This window comes from Papaver somniferum, chromosome 2 (genome assembly GCF_003573695.1).
Source record: "Papaver somniferum cultivar HN1 chromosome 2, ASM357369v1, whole genome shotgun sequence".
NCBI classification, from domain to species: Eukaryota; Viridiplantae; Streptophyta; class Magnoliopsida; order Ranunculales; family Papaveraceae; genus Papaver; species Papaver somniferum.
Genome location: NC_039359.1, coordinates 42,764,175 through 42,780,870, shown reverse-complemented (window position 1 = coordinate 42,780,870; position 16,696 = coordinate 42,764,175). Strand labels below are relative to the sequence as shown.

At 39.0% G+C, this 16,696-nt stretch overlaps 1 protein-coding gene and 1 pseudogene across 1 annotated transcript; one reads left to right on the top strand and one right to left on the bottom strand.

Moving 5' to 3' along the window:
* Positions 1–3,810: 3,810 nt before the first annotated feature.
* LOC113350892 (uncharacterized protein DDB_G0283697-like) lies at positions 3,811–4,410 on the top strand. The gene has a single exon (XM_026594996.1). The coding sequence runs from the start codon at positions 3,811–3,813 to the stop codon at positions 4,408–4,410; it is 600 nt and encodes a 199-aa protein (XP_026450781.1).
* Positions 4,411–5,502: 1,092 nt separating this feature from the next.
* On the bottom strand, positions 5,503–14,853 carry LOC113347479 (annotated as a pseudogene).
* Between the last annotated feature and the right edge of the window lie 1,843 nt (positions 14,854–16,696).

Sequence of the window (16,696 nt, the reverse complement as noted above, 5' to 3'; positions counted from 1 at the left end):
GTTGGATGAGAAAATCCGATTGGATATCTATGGGAAGTAAAGAATGTGGTTTAATTATTATTTTATATGCATTTCGAGTAAGCATTGGCCGGTGAAACTCTTAGAAAGATGAGATATAAACTGATAAATAAATACATTGGTTTTTAGTTCCCTTCAAGAATTGACGTTCTTGAATCTTCCTTACAATTGTTTGTCTGGATTTGTGTCTTGGAGAAGAGAATCTGGATTTTTGTCTTGGAGAAGACAAAATTGGAGGTTTCCAGAAGCTTTACAAGGAACCCAGATTTATGCGTGGAAATGGCTCCTGGAGGAGGTTGTCAATTGAAGTTTCGGTTGGCTACAGTGGAATATTTATTTGAAGGGGATAGAGAATGATTGGATTTTTTGGGCCTCGGGATATGTGTCGTAGTATGTTGGTTTTGTTGCACTCTTTTGTTTCTCTCCTGCCAAGCATCACATTTACGGCTGATGAAGTCGATGTATTGACTGAAACAACTAATCTTGGGTTTAGGCTGAGCATTTTGATGTTGTAACTTTTGAACTTAACTGTAATCCATAGATGAGTTTTAGACTGTAAAAATAACTACTAGAGATAGTTTGATAATCAATTACAGTACTAGAGTTCAATCATTCGGAAATTCAAGTTCATTATGATGTTGGAATCTCACATTGCAGATGATTCTCCTGAAATGATTTACCCTACATTAGTTGCAGCACGTTTAAAGTAAGCAACCGTAGAATTACCATCACATTTTCAAGCATGATTTATTCCCACCGAGAGATGAGTCAGTTATCTGCACTGCCAACCTTATAAAAGTATATTGGCGGCGGTTTTATCAAATCAAAGTCATTTAACCACTCGGGACAAAAAGAAAAAAAGTAGCACCCATTGAAAAAGAATGAAGTAAGTTATCAATGGTACATCAATTGTTTTTTCTTTAAAAAAACAGGTATTTTAGTAGTCATTAATTTTTATGAATTAATACGTAACTTACAACTGTTTGATGCACTACACACTTGATGGAAGCAAGTCATGTGTGTCAAGTCTGGAATAACGATTGTTGAGATTGATGTGATTGATACATAAAACTTAAACTTGATATTCTCTCAACAAAAGTCAGCAGTTTAATTGATAGATGTTTTTGGAATTTGTTTAGGTGTTTTCTGAAATATCTATCTGTAACATATTACAATGCCCGTGCAAAGCACGGGCTAAGCACCTAGTAATGGATTAATGGGAACTTCAAAAGATTTGATTCCAAAAGATTAATTAGGCTTGAAAGAATATTTGTTCAACTGATCACATTAATAAATGTTTATTTCACTTTTCTTGGACCATATATAGTTACAGGATGAGAAAAGTACTAATCATTTGGTCATATAGGAACTTCACTGGTAATACTTCTGCTTAACAGCAGGAAGGAACCCACAAGGTAGCTATATAGTCCGTACTCACATATAAGCTGTTATTGTGTAGCTTGGAGCTAGTAATCAAGGCAATACTTTTTCAGAGACAGAAAAGATGTGTTTTAATTGTTTTGGTGGTGGCACCGGCGAAGTGTCTCGGAAACCGCCCAACCTACCTATAAAGCCGCCGACCCAAGATCCGGTTCGTACGTACCCAAGGCACAATGGGAGCCCTAGGAAGTCACAAGATCAACCAGTTATAGATGCAAATGGTAACAAAACTAGTACAACAACAGTTCGTGAAGATGTAGTTAACGACGAATCTAGTTACTCAAAACAATCGCAGCAGCAACAACAACTACACCGTAACAGAGAAAGTATCAACGACGCTTCTTTGTCGTATACTGATGCACCAAACAGCAAGAGTGAAACATCAAAGGTGTCGCCAGAAGAGCTAACTGCGTCGAGAGAACAAGAAACTCCGTTCCCAAATAATGAGAAGTCTAATAAGAATGCTCAAGCCCCAAAAGCCTCCCCAAAGGTTGAGCTAATCCCATCAAGAGACCCAGAGCAGCTGACTACTTTGGAAGGTAGAGGAGTAGCGACTGCACACCAGAACGTCAAGGCTGAAACATCAAAATTGCCACCGAAAGAGAGAACAAGGGATAGTTCGTGAAAACTATGAAAAGTGGACATGGCAAGAACTGCTACATGAAAAAGATGCAAGTATAGTGCTTTTTACAGCAGGTAAGAAGTAGAGGACTATATCTGGTTAACAAGATTTAAGTAATGCTGTTGCTTAGATGTTACTAATTGATATTGTCAATTAAAAAAGTTATTGATTATCGTGATTGGTTTCTTTTTGTTTTAGAAGTAGCTATATTTCAATCCCAAAATCTTCAAGTTCCCATATTTAAAAAGTTGTGTACCGGCCTTAGAGTGAAACTGCAAGACTAAACATGGCTGATCCTGTATGTTTGAAGAAAAAAAAATAGATCACTGTTCAAGCTTTGGTCGACTAGTCAGTCTCAGTTGTTTTAAACTCAGTCCTCCTACGTAAGGCTTGGACGCTTAGTTTAGAAATGTGCCTGACCATATTTGGCGGTAAAATTTGGCTTATTTGGCTATTGTCAGCTATAGGCTTATAGCTGACATTGTGATGCTCTTAATTAGTAAGAGACCGTAATCTTTTTAGACTGTTTGGTTACAAATATTCATAAAATTCAATGTCCATTTGTTACAATTAAACGACAGAGATGCTAACCGGCTTGAATCCGACATCAACTACGACAAACACATCCATCTAAGACCAAAACCAGCTAGCTAGTGCCTACAGGAAGAAAAAAACGCGGGAAGTGATGAGAAAATGAATGCACAGTAAAGGAAGCATTTGTCCACCTGATTGGTTTAGGGGTAGGGCAACAAACTGAACTATTGGATACGGCTTGGATTGGGAAGTAGTGGTAGTAGGCTAGTAGTTGGATAAAGAGGTGAAAAAGATACACAACATGGAATACAGAATTTAGAACTACTTTACTTCTTGAATCACTTTTTGGAGAAACAAAGATAAAAACGAACTTTTGTTCTTGATGTTCGTCAGGAAGATAGGTCCTCCAATTGAGAACCAATTCCATTTTATCAGAACCTACCGTACTTTGGATTTATACATTCTGATTACTAACGCGATGACAAGTTGGAGTCATTTTCTTACAAAGCTATGTTATTATGGGGGTTTACCAAATTCCACGGGCTTACTAATTTCACGAGAATGTAGTTCAAATCACTGTTCTTGGTAACCCCAGCTGAATTTGGTAACTTTTTGTAATAGCCTTGTTTTCTTATGGCTGGCTTTGTTGATCAATATACTAAAGCATATACGGTGCACATACTCTATTGAAGGTCCCATTGGCAAATTCCAAACACAGATGCTATTGGCCTGCAACGTTTTTTCGACTGACACACATATAAATTTTTTTTACAGAAAAAAAAAAAAAAAACCCTAGATTCCTACATGATAAAAATCATTGGATTCCTCATGCACTACAGCGTGAGCATCGAGAATTAAGATGTTAAGGCATAAAAGCTAAAATGATGCATTACTTTAACAAGAATATATAGGAAGAGTATAGCTGCGTTTCTTGTATCACTTACTAACCTTGTCTATTATATTCTCAAAAGCTGTCTAGTTAATGATTTAAACGTTCTTATGCCCTTCAATATAACAAGTTACTTGAGATCTCCAACAATAAGGGAATAAAATTAAAGTAATAATTGTGTTAATCAGTGATGACAAATACTTAAGCTAATAACGTAATTAAATTTAGTCTAACTAGCACCTATCACATTCTTTATAAGTCGCTACACGTACATGATGTATCTGAATTTGTTTGGTAGAGAAAAAATATGTGTGGATTGTGTTATTCGAAGACAAAGGAGAAAAACAGCAATGGTGATGTACAACAACAACATCCGGATACTCGATCAAACTTGGCAAAGCCATCATTAGATACCGACGATGATCAAGCACTTGAAGGAGATTCCATGAAGGTAAAAACGTCAAAGCAAGAAGACAATTATCAAAATGAGATTATACTGAACTCAAAATCAGAAGAGGAGGAGAAAACTGATAAAAAGAAAAATAACAAGTCATTGGCTATTCAGTGGCCATCAGAACGATACGATTTCCCGTCAAGAAATCCTAAGGTGATCGACAAAACTGGACTACCCAATATGACTGATGATAACAAGAAACAAGAAGAGAAAACAGTATTAGGACTTGGTAATAATAAAAATAAGGAAGTAATTATAGATGATGGTGAGACAGAATTTTCATGGAAGAATCCGCCAGTGGTTGCAAATCATGGTGAAGATGACGCCGACGATGATGATGACGGTAAGAACCACGACGAAGACAAAACGGAGTTTCCTCACAATGCACCAATCACCAACGATGAGGACACAAATTTTCATCTGGCGGAGAATTCTTCAGTTATAAAGATTTAGTTAATTTTGTGTCATTCTTGAATAACCAAGAATTAATATGTGATGACTGTTATATTTTTATTTTTGTTTAGACAAACAGAAATTCAATAATGAAGCTCACCTTCACAAGGCTAAACAATCATGAAGGAGGGAGAGTAAGCTCCCAAATTACAAGTCCTACGATTATAAACATATTTAAAGTTTCTAATACCAGAACGAAATGTAAAATTAGACATTTTTCCTGAGCTATCAAAATCTTGCTAGGAGATCTTATCTCCCAAGGCAGGAGCATCATTCTCCAAAATAGCATGCGACAGTTTGAGTTCCGTAGCTTTCTTGAGGGCGATTCATATGCTATACAGATAGACCACATCAAAGTAGCTACAGAATTAAAAGAATCACGAGTAGTGTTGTTACTAAATTGACCAACTGCAAGCCAAATAGCACAACTAGTCATGAATAGGGTGATTCTGGAAAGAAGCAAATCTGATGTTAAAAGCACTGGCATGTCGAACTCTACTAATCAAAGGATAAGTGAGTAACAGGAGGATCCATCAAACTTTCTTCCTCATTTAAACACAAAGGACATAAATAAGAGTCAATATAGATTCTTTGAATTACGATCTCCCTGACAAGGATAACATTTCCATATAAATAACATCACTCTAGCTGGAATTTTAACATTTCTAGATCAGGTTCCAGAAAAGTTTTAAAAGCTGAGGTCTTGATAAATTTCCCATCTTAGACAGATCCTAAGCTCTTCTGTCAGGACTCAGGATTAGAGCTCGGGTTCGATGGGATCCAAGCAATCTTCCCTCAAAAAGATGGGTCGGGGTGAAAGTTAGGCTAATTGGACCATTGAAGATGATTAGAGCTAAGCACGAGTGCCGGTCAATTCTTGCACCAAATTCACACACCACTGCGTGTGCACGTCAAAACGCTATCTAGGAATAGTAAATCATATTCCCACACGAAGGCCAAGTATAACCAATGAGTGATGGTGCATAGATTTGGTGTACAAAGCATTTTCTTCATTTACAGGCGTGTCGGACAAGAAACAAAAGAAAGGGAAAAAAACGGAAAGTAGATATAGGTCCATAACAAAAAACAAAGTGAGCTGAACAGACTAATTTTCTCAGGAATAATACACACTTTTGATGAAAAAGAATACAAAGGAACTACGTTTTCTCCAATCCGACTATTTTCTCCGCCCATACATGAAAAATGTAAAAGAAATACAAAACGATAAATCTGCACACACAGTGTTCAGTGACTAAAAAAATATATGATATCTGGTTCTTGTGACTGCAGAAAGAAAAACTATCATCCTACTGCAATCTCTATACAACATCATGAATAATAACAAAAAGGATATGTAAAGATATCTCAAATTTCTCTGAAATTTAAAATTACAACCGCTAATATAAAGATACTAGTTGTTTCTCTTTTTACCTAAAAGAAGGTTTGTTATTTGTTGGACCATTGGAATTCGATTTCTAGATTTCGTGAAGGTCCAGTTTTGCTTTCAGGCAACAGTACGTATTCCCCAGCGACTGCACCAAGCATGACTACCCGATCGATCTGGATAGTTACCTTCCCAAATGATTTCTGTGTATTGAATAAAATTAAGTATGAGTTCAAGGATGTCCATGGAGAGACAAGGAGGTGAATGGACTATCATTCACTTAGTTTTCAATGACTTTACCTTTCCGATTTTGCTCTTGTTCTTGCAAGATATGTGTAGTTTCTGTCCTTTAGGAGGGGCGTCAAATGCCCATGCGAAACCCTCATCCCACTCGGGAGTAGCTCCAGTCGATACAACCTGAGAAACAAGTTGCAAGAGCAAAGTTAGCAATAAATTTATTAACATCTAGGGCTCTGGAAATACACGAGGCATTATGGATTGTTACCTTTGTCTGCCTTGGTGGAGTGTTTCCAAGTGTGAGCTTGCAGTAGACACTAGGGTTTCCAACTGATTGCTTCAAATTATTACCACGTTTTATAATCACTGTCAAAGTGCCAGGCAAACACTGCAAAAGAAGCTCAGCTTTTTCCTGGAAGCGAGGCGGGCCAGATTGGATTAGATATTGAAGCAACGGAATTGCCTCAGCTGCAGCTACTGACTGTACTTTAGAGACTTCTGCAGGGCACGCCGACCATGCTTGCCGAAGTAGGAAAAGTGAGTCCAATGCAGCTTCTTGAGTTGCCTCTGAGCCAGTCTTGAGCGATGTCACCAGATGTGGAATACTGAGTGTTGCAGGCTCGGTAGCTCTCAAACGCGGGAAGTTACCCACCAGTGCATTTAGAGCTTTTAGGTACTCCTCGTTTACACTTCCAGTGGCCCATAAATCCTTTTCAATAGCAGCTGAAGAGAGGGAGGCGAAGGGGGGGAAAACTGATTAGCCTACAAATAAAGGTATTCACAAGCTTATCGATGTTCACTGAACAACAGCTAAAACAGTTTAGATCATAGAAATATCAGAGACATCTTTCGTTCAACATCATCGGAGTCTTTAAGTTAAGAGTATCAAAATGAGAATATCTGATTATATGCACTCATATTCCTCTTTGTTGAATATCTGATTTCAAGCCTTAACTAGTGAAGTAAATGAGAATCAGAAAATGATATGGGGAACCTACCAGTTATAGCTCTCACAGTTTCACTAGAAGCATACTCTTGAATGGTGTGGTTCGAGAACAGAAGTTTCACAAACATTGCTGCCTGAACTGATGTATCGGGATCACTTGAACCAATGAGATCCAGTACAACCTGAACACCACCAGCTTCCGCAACTGCTCTTTTATTTGATCTGCTGTACATTACAAGGTTCTGCAGCGCACATATAGCAACCACTTTCATTTCCTCAGTAGGTTGGTCTTCAAGGACATTAACTAAGGCTCGACAAGCAGAAACAGCATCTGTAGACCTAGCAAGCCCCTCACTTTGAAACAGATCACCAACAGCTAGAGTTGCAAGCAGCCTTGCTTGCTGAGCTTGAGTCTGAGGATCCAAAAGATATTGAGATAAAGGTGAAATTGCAGATTTAGCCGCTTTTGTTTCTCTGATCTTCACATTGTTGAGAAGAACTTCCAGAAGACGTGCTGCAGTTTCCTCACATTGGTGTGACCTAAGAAGTTCTAGAAGAGCCTCTACTGCACCACTTTCAGCCATTGCTTCAGCACTAGTTGAATCGTCACTTTCTAACACGAGGAGGGCATTCAGTGCACCAACAACTGTACCTTCTGTTCCAGAACGAAGTAATCTAACCAGTACTGCAACAGGTACTTCCAAATAATATTCTGAGCTAAATTGCAAAATACTGGCTAAGACAGAAGCAGCAGACTCCCACAAAGCATGAGGCAATGGAGGATCTGCATGCAATACGACTTTTGAAAGCTCGGTGACGACACCTTCTTTTGCGATTTCATTAGGCCAAGTAACTGCAATACTAACAAGGGCCTTGATAGCTCTCTGCTGCAAAATCTGAATACCAGATCCAAGAACTCTTATCAATGGTCCAATTGTTTGTTGTGTTACCGAGTCCTTCTGAAGATGTTCTTCCATTAGAAGATGTGAGAGAAGCTCAGCGGCCAGTTGCTGTACGGCTGCCATCGGAGAGTCAAGCAGAGAGATGAGTGGTTCAATAGCTTGATGAGGGGTAAGTCTATACTCAGACCGGCACTGGGGATGCTCCAAAATATTGACAAGAACCTGCAAAGCACTATGTTGACCATCGGACCAAATTCTTGTCTTGAAAGTAATTGGAAAGGGTTCAACCACTTTGGCAGCAGATGGCCCTTCGCAATGCACTATTGTTTTGTAAAATGCAAAACTCCGCGAACACAGCACAAAGAAATCAGGTGCATCATGAAGGATATCCAAGACACTCTCAATAACTCCGCTTCACCATTTCCATTTTACAAGCTGGTCTATCTTTTCCTAACTTCACAAGAGCTCTTGAAATGGCCTCATGGAGAGTATAATTCCGACCAAAGAAAAGGCCAACAAGAGGTATCACAGCACCATGAGCAGCTACAAAGTTCAGCCAGTGCTCACGTCTGTAGCTTATCAAGTGCTCGAACCACCGAATGCTGAGGGACGTACTCGGTTATGAAGGGAGACCAAAGGTCAACACAACGAGCTGCAGCATGGTTGACCTAATTCGTGTGTTTCCAAAAAGGACCAGCATAACTCTGCGGCATCCCCCTTAGCTCCATGGAACAATTAGATGACAGATTCGGCAAAGAACATCAACTGCGTTCATTTCGACGTCGGCAAAGCTAGGGCTTTAGATGGACTGTCACAAGTAACCGAACCAAAGCTGAAATGGCAGCAGGTGCTCTCTCTCCATGCCAGTATTAAGAATCTCCACCAGTGGTTGAACAGCTTGTCGTGCAGACTCCGCATTCCTTATATGATCTGCAGAAAATAAGCTCTCCAACGCCTTGGCAGCACTATAACGTGCACCCCTTCCACCTAAACGCAAGACTGCTACAAGCTGATAACAGCGCCAAATGCAGACTCATGCCTCCTTATTCAGCACTTCCAAAAAGGATCCCTAACAACCGTGGCTGCTTCCTCTGTAGAATCTGTGGACCAGTGAAAGATTTAGTAATGCCTCTGAGCCCCTGATTCTACCATTACAACCATGTTTGAGGGAGTGTCTCTAGCGAGCTGAGTGAGAAGCCCAGTGCTAGAAAAGGTGCCCTGGACGATCTGGAACTTGGTTTGAGGAGATCACAAGGGCAGGTATTGCCTTACGAGAAGTAGCCCCAACTCTGATATCACAACCCTAAATAATCTCTCCAGAGCAACTTGCTCCGGGTTGCGCACCAAACAGAACTCCTCAGATAGTTCCAACAGATCACTATATCAATGTCAGCACATCCAAGCAAAGAAATAAGCCCAACTGCAGCTCCTGAGTTGCCACTGTGAGAAGGGTTCCTCGGCTACCGTTACAAACTAGACTTGCCAGAGCTTGTGCTGCAAAATACTGTTAGCTGACTCCTCGAACCTCAACAAGTTTGCAAGTACTGGAATAGATTTCATCGTCGTGTTCGCTCGTATAATGTCCCTATCTTGAAATAAAATAGCGAACAATAGTGCACAGACCCAAGTACTTCCATCTTCTTTAGAATCATACTGCAGAACATAATATAGACAACGTGAATAGAAGCCCCAAGAGTTAACTAACTATGAGTATCAACTGCAGCATAGGCACACAAGGAATTAAACAAAATGATATGGAATCAGCATAACTTTTGCTGCTTATAAAGGAAAAGAAATTAATTTTGAAAGAGTTAATAATGTAACCTGATTAGCTTGTGAAAAACACGTGGGAGATCTTGTCTGTAAGAACTTCAACTGCTCCAGCCTCCATAATGACAATTTTACTTTTGTCATGAAAGCAAGAACTGAAAGTAACCAATTGCAACATTGTCACCAGAAATAACTGTTGTGCTGTTCTCAGACTCGCCATATCTAGTCTGTCCGTTAGAGTGCCTGTAAATACATATATGTCTAGGGTTTCAGTTTCCCCCTTAAACTACCAATGCGGAAGTCTGCAGCATTTCCAAGAGATTGAATGAGATAGGCACATGACTTTGAATCATTGAGAGCTTCTACCACTCTTTGATGTTGAACTTTGGCAGCACAAATCAGAAGTGCAGTTCCACCAACTTTGACTTTTATGCTTTTTGAGCTAATCACCCTTCTTGCAATTGATGAAATACACTCAGGAGCTACTAGAATTGTATCTCCCAGTACAACTGATGATCTCGGCAAAGCCTGGACAAAATTTCTATAGCTTTGTCCTGTAACAAAGGTGTCGCATCAGCTATAGTTGAAACTATTGGAGCTATGGTTGAGGGGAAATCAGCTAAGACCGCCCATGCAGGTTTGACATGCCCACTAGTTACTTTGGACCTTGATATTATGCAAGTGCATCAAGTGCCTCTGACGTGGCTGAAGATTCACACTTGTAGATTCTAGAAGGGAACTAGTGCCAGAACAGTTCAGCACGGTTCACACAATCAGAAAGCGCAAATCAATTGGCGCTACTGGAGAAGACGGGCGATTGCTACCGCTGCATGGGCGTTGCATCAATTGTTCCTTCACGCAAAACCCTGGTAACCGGCAAAATGATATCTCAGGAAATGCTTCGTCTGAAATTCATTATCAAAAGAAGATTAGCCAAAGCCCGCGTTGCCTGTTCTGCAACTTCTAGAACTGCAGAATTAGCTAGCACAATCAATGGAGCCAGTGCATCTCTCGCAGCGGCGGCCACATCTCTGTTTTGTTTAATTGAAAGAAAAATAGCGGCAAGGCAGCAAGAGGACTCCATTAAGATCTTTTCAGATTCCACATTTAGGAGTTTCATAGCTGACCAAAGAGTCTTAACAGCGATGCTACTCTCACGCAGATCCTTTCTGATATCAAAAAGTCTGGCTAGAACAGCCGCTGACTTAGCTTGAGTCTCTTCCCTTGTAGAACTGAGAATTTTAATCATTGTCTCGATTGCATCATTTGGAGCACTGCCTTCGTGCAATATATCCTTTAGGGGTGCAACTGAAAGCAAACTTTTCAGTGCATCCAAAACATAAACTTTGGATTCAGGTAAATCACTCGTCAATAGAGCAGTTAATTGACTGATAGTCCCTGTATCCGATTTATGAATAAGATGGTTTAATGTATTCGCTGCAATTTCTTTCCCATTAGTACTTCCATTCTTCAGCAGCCACAATAGAGCAGGAACTGCATCAGCACTTTCAACACATGCTCGAATATCTTCGCTATGGTTACAAAGGTTTCCAAGGATTGTTGCAGAATCTTCCTTAGCTTTGACGGACCCTATTTCCAGAATTTGAACAAGGGGAGGTATGCCTCCAGCGGCAGTGATAGCCCACTTACTTTCATCATTTTCATTGGATAAAAGACAAAGAAGTGCGACAGCACATTCTTGCTGTTGCTCTGATGAAAGCCCAAGAAGAGATATTAAGAGTTGAACCCCTTCACGGCCTTGAAGAGCACGCCATAGACTGCCTTCACTGTTACAAAGTACCAGAAGAGACCTTACCAGCTCATCCTGAACCTCATTGGTCGCCATCGTTACTAACCCAACAAGAAGACGTTTAGCATCAGAGTTCGAAAGTTTGTGAGAGAGAATAGGGTTGCCATACAAACTGGCTAAGGCTTCTATTGTACGTTCCTGCACAAGAAACTGTGACCGGGGCTTAAACTGTTTAACTAATATCTTCTCAATAAGGGAAGGATCGGATGCTCTGACAGATTCTGCTTTGTTGTCATATATCATTAGAGCTGAAGCCAAAGCCCCGAGAGTATCGGCAATCTGAGGAGGTGAAGTGCATGCGTCGAGGCTCTCACCCAGGCTTGAAATGACATATGACAGACCACCAGATATATTCGCTAGGGCACACATTGCATTCTCCTGCAGTGCTTGGGCATATTCACCTTGCATGAATTCCTTGGATGGAGCTATTGTCGCATTTATCAACGCAGGTATTCCACCTAAATTAGCTATCTCCCGACTTGCTTCCTTGCACTGAGCAGAGAGAGATTTTAGAGCACCTGCAGCTTCTGCCCGTACTGGGGGCTGATTCCCCGAACCCAGTAACTTGAGGAGTAGCTTGGTAGCTTCTGCAGCTAAGATCTTTGAACAAACAGATACATCCTCCATCATCATACATCCAAGAAGAAAGCAAACATTTGCCTGAGTGCTCGACGGACCAGTGGCAAGCAACTTGACGAGTATATCAACTCCTCCGGCTTCTATTGTTGCTGTCCAGAAACCCTCGGTGCTTGTAGACAGGTTTCTCAGTGCTCCAGTTAAAAGCTTATCAACCAAGTTCTCATCCTTGACCTTGAGCCCATTTTTTAGTTGTTCCCAAAGCGCAGGCACCACTCCTTCAGTTGAAAAGATCTTTGAACCGACGTGATCCCTAGCACCACCTTGAGAAACAGCATAAATAGCCTTTGCCGCTGAAATTTGGCCCTCCTTGGAACTTGACCTGAGTAGACCAAGCAAGGGAGGAATACAACCACCAAGTAACACTTTTACCCTTAGTTCATCCTCCTTACAAAGAGAACCCAAAACTGTAGCAGCTTGCAACTTCACTCCAACAGATCCTGATCTGAGAAGAGACACAAGTATGGGAACAGCCTGGGAGTGAGATCCAACGGCACTGAAAGCGTTCTCACGCGAATCAATAAGGTCTAGCAACTGCTTTAATGCGCTCTCTTTTTCTTGCACAGCTGAGGAACTTCGACGCAATTGCTCAATACATTGTGCAACACTTGCCAATGTCCCATCTGGATCCTCCATATTGCTACTAGTCCGGTCCCTGAAAATAAATCTAAGTGGCTAAAAAATTCTAACAGAAAGTCATGAACTGCTACAGGTAAAAAGTTGTATGATATGATTCTTGAGAAGAAAAGGGATAAATGTGTACTTGTTAAGCCCGTAAAAGATAAGGCCAGTATTTTTAGGTTTTGCTAGTTGGGCAACATAATGAGATGATATAAACAGACATATAAATCAGATACAAACTCTTGTACAGCTACCTAAAGTTTACTTTAAAGGTTTTTTAAAGTTTAAGAGATAATTTAGTAATTGTAAACGGTGTGAAGTGCAAGGATGACTGTCCGATGAAAGAATGTGGAGCTTGAGAAACCAATTTGATTTTTTAATAGATGAGAAGAGAATGTGAGAATGGTGTCATAAGCCTTGTGTCAAAGGAAAAGGAAAAAAATGAGTATCTGTGAACAAGACACGTGACAAGAGTTTAAGAAGGACAAACAAATATCAGTTTCCCTAGCTCGAATAACAAATGATATATAGATCATTTAACAGCAGGATTCAATCCGAAGAGAAGAGAACTGCAATCCGCAAATGCTGAACTTGGACAGAAATGTGTTACTGGTATTGTATTTTTTTTAGTGGCATACCAGTACTGCTACGAGCATGAATACAGTAATCATGGGTCCACAAGTACACTTTCAAATTCAGACAGTGATAAAAATAAAAATAAAACTAGCGACGTGTGTATGTTTCTGCCCCACATAATAATTTTAGACTGACCTCGAACTCATCTTCATAACAGAGTGTGGAGTAGGAGGTTCCGATTCTTGATGCTTCGAATCCTGTGATCATTTCAGAAGGCAAAAAGTTGAAGGCGTTAAGCATAGAAATGACTTCAATTGTAACAATCAAGAAAGAGACATATATATGTATGAACGGGTCGCTGTTTGAATTATACAAGCATCAGATCATGCCCGAACATGTCAGTGTACTAACATTGTTTCTCAAGAAGTGTTGTTTGATTTCTCAGATTCGAAACAACAGAAATAATGAAATGTACATTTGCTTTCAAGCTCATCAAATAGAAACCAAAGTGGCTTTATTCACATTATACAGTCTTTCTAAAGATCCAAAACAAATTCCTAACCAACTCAGATTCCAACAGAATTATCAAATTGAAATGCCAATAAAAAACCTTTACATCTTCCATGAGAATATTAAAATTAAAGTTCATATGTTAAGCAATTTTGAACTTCAAAGAATTGTTGAAAAAAAAACTAACCGGATCATTAGCTCCATGGCCATTGCCATTGTTGCCAGAATACCTCCAAGCTAGTGTAGCCGCCAGCTTGACTAGAATTCAAGACCTCCAAATAAAATCTTACTGTAGATCTTTGTTTATCTTCAGATCTACTTCGAATAAATCATGAAAACTTTAGAATTCCCTGCAAAAGAATTTCAGACCTACTCAATGAAAAAAAAAAACAGGCACGCAAATGTAGATCTTAAGCAGTAAAATCTGAATTGCTTCTTTCAATTTCAAAAAATCAATACAGATCGCTATGAGTTCTGAGATCTTAACCCAATTAATATACTGCAATACATAATCCTCTAAATTTCTACAAAAAGTTGAATTTACCAACCGAATTAATGCTGATTTCTCCGCAATCTAAACTTATTCAACCAATTTGATAAAAATTGAATTGAATTTCACTGAAAATAATATCAGATCAGACTGTAATTCAACTAAAGAGTCAAACGGACTATTCTAATGAAAATGTCAAACGGAATAAATGAAACTAATAGAAATGAATCGGAGATTATACTTTTACTTACAAATTGATACGAAATAACGTTCTTTATTCCCAACAAAGGATTTTGATGAAGTATAGTTCAATGTGAATTGAGATACAAATTCACGCTGTTTGCTTCTGCTGCTTCTTCTTCCTTGGTTTTCTTTTAGAAATCAGTTCTTCTTCTCTAAAGACTAGAGAGAGAAGTACTGATTTAATTTTTCTTCAGGATCGAAGAAAGGAAGAGACTGAGACAATGAAGGAATGCGAGAGATTTTTATCTTTATTCCTTTTCTTTGTTTCTTTTTTTTTCTTTTAATTTATTTAATTTATTGTTGTTTTGTGAGTGTGAGTGACTGTGGTGGGGTGTAGAGGAGACGAAGGAGAAGGTTTTACTTTCACAATAACACCGCCGACACAGCTTATAGAGCTGGATTTTATTTTTTATACTATTTTTTAAATGGCTCGGCTCGAGTGAGCTCGGATATTAGTGACTTGGTGTCAGCTATACTGTACATGAGTTCACAATGATTGCGTTCTTTAATGCAACTTGGAAACGAAACCTCGAGGGTAACTCAAATTTATCAAATACTATTGTCGAACAGTTTTCGGTAACTAGAGATAAAATTAAACTCGATGACTCCGTTATCGCCATTGGACTAGTTAGCATTGTCTCTGATAAGTTATGTGATATTAATGGTCACCCTAGTAAAAAAGCATTAGCTTGGTCCTATATATGGCTATATATTGTTTTAAAGTCACAGTGACTCTCACCAGTTATACGTACGTGTATAGCGTGAAGCCAGACAAAACATGAAACTGCGGGGAAAAGAGAAGTGTTGATACATTAACCCCAATAGAATTCCCCAACCCACTGTAGCAGGAAAATTCATAGATGTTGGATGTGCATAGAAACAAGTTTATTTTTTTAAGCAACAGAGAAACAAGTTGTCAATACCATGGTCGAGTATATGACAAGATATCTGCTCAGTGCACATATATTACAAGTTAATTCGAATTAAGACACATTTGTTAAGCTATCAATTAGAGAGCTTATCTAATAGAATGTCTGTGTCATGTTTGGTGTGCGTTCTCATCAATGAAAACTTTAATGAAAATTGGAAAGAACCAAGTAAGAAATCCACATCAATTGTTATTATCACCGCCATTTCTGGTACGTTAATCTGAAAAAGAAAAACTAAGTTGGTTTTATTTTCTTTCAAAGAAAAAGGGTTATATTCACGTACGGAATATAGGAATTTGTTACGGCTCCCAATTAGCTAGGAAGCACCGAATATGTACAGTCTTTTGAAGACCGCATGAAACTGATAAAATTTCGCCTCCAGTATGCTACAATCATTACTGATCTTTAATTTGTGAATTCCTCACTTTCCGAAAGGTCCATATTGATAACATATCAGTAGTGATCAATTTTACTCTGGTATCATTACAGATGAAAATAAAACTCATTACAAAATAATTTTATTATTACAACTATTTAAAGCAAATAAAGGATCGACTAATCAGGATAAAGAATAACACGTGTGGCATACATGTGAGACGTAAAGAGCTCAAAGTTTAACCTACAACACCGATAATTTTATCCTTCACTACAGCATCCTTGTGTATATCATTATTCCCCTTCAAGCTCAAGTCTTGAGCTTTGAGCTTGTCTTTGGGAAAAAGAAATATGGGACCATGCAACCCTTTAGTGAAAATATCTGTAATTTGATCAAGAGTGGATACACTGAAGACATCTAGAGCTTTATATTGAACCAACTCTCCGATGAAGTGATAATCAATATGCACATGTTTCATTCTGGAGTGTTGAATTGGATTAGAAGCTAGAGATATAGAGCTGATGTTGTCACATCCAAGCTTAGGTATGGCTGGGAAGAAACAAAACAAATCATGCAAAATAAAACAAATATAAACCATCTATGTTGCATTGTTTGCCAGAGTTATGTATCTTGCTTATGTGGATGATTTGGCCACTATAGTTTATTTCTTTGAAGAATAAGATATTGGATTAAGACCAAGAAAAATACAATACCCTCCCGTAGATCTTCTGTCTTCAATACTTCCTGCCCAATCAACATCAGAAAATCCCAATATAAAATACTTTCCTTTGGTATAAAACAATCCATGAGTTAAAGTACCCTTGAGATAACTTAAAATTCTCTTTGCACACACGAA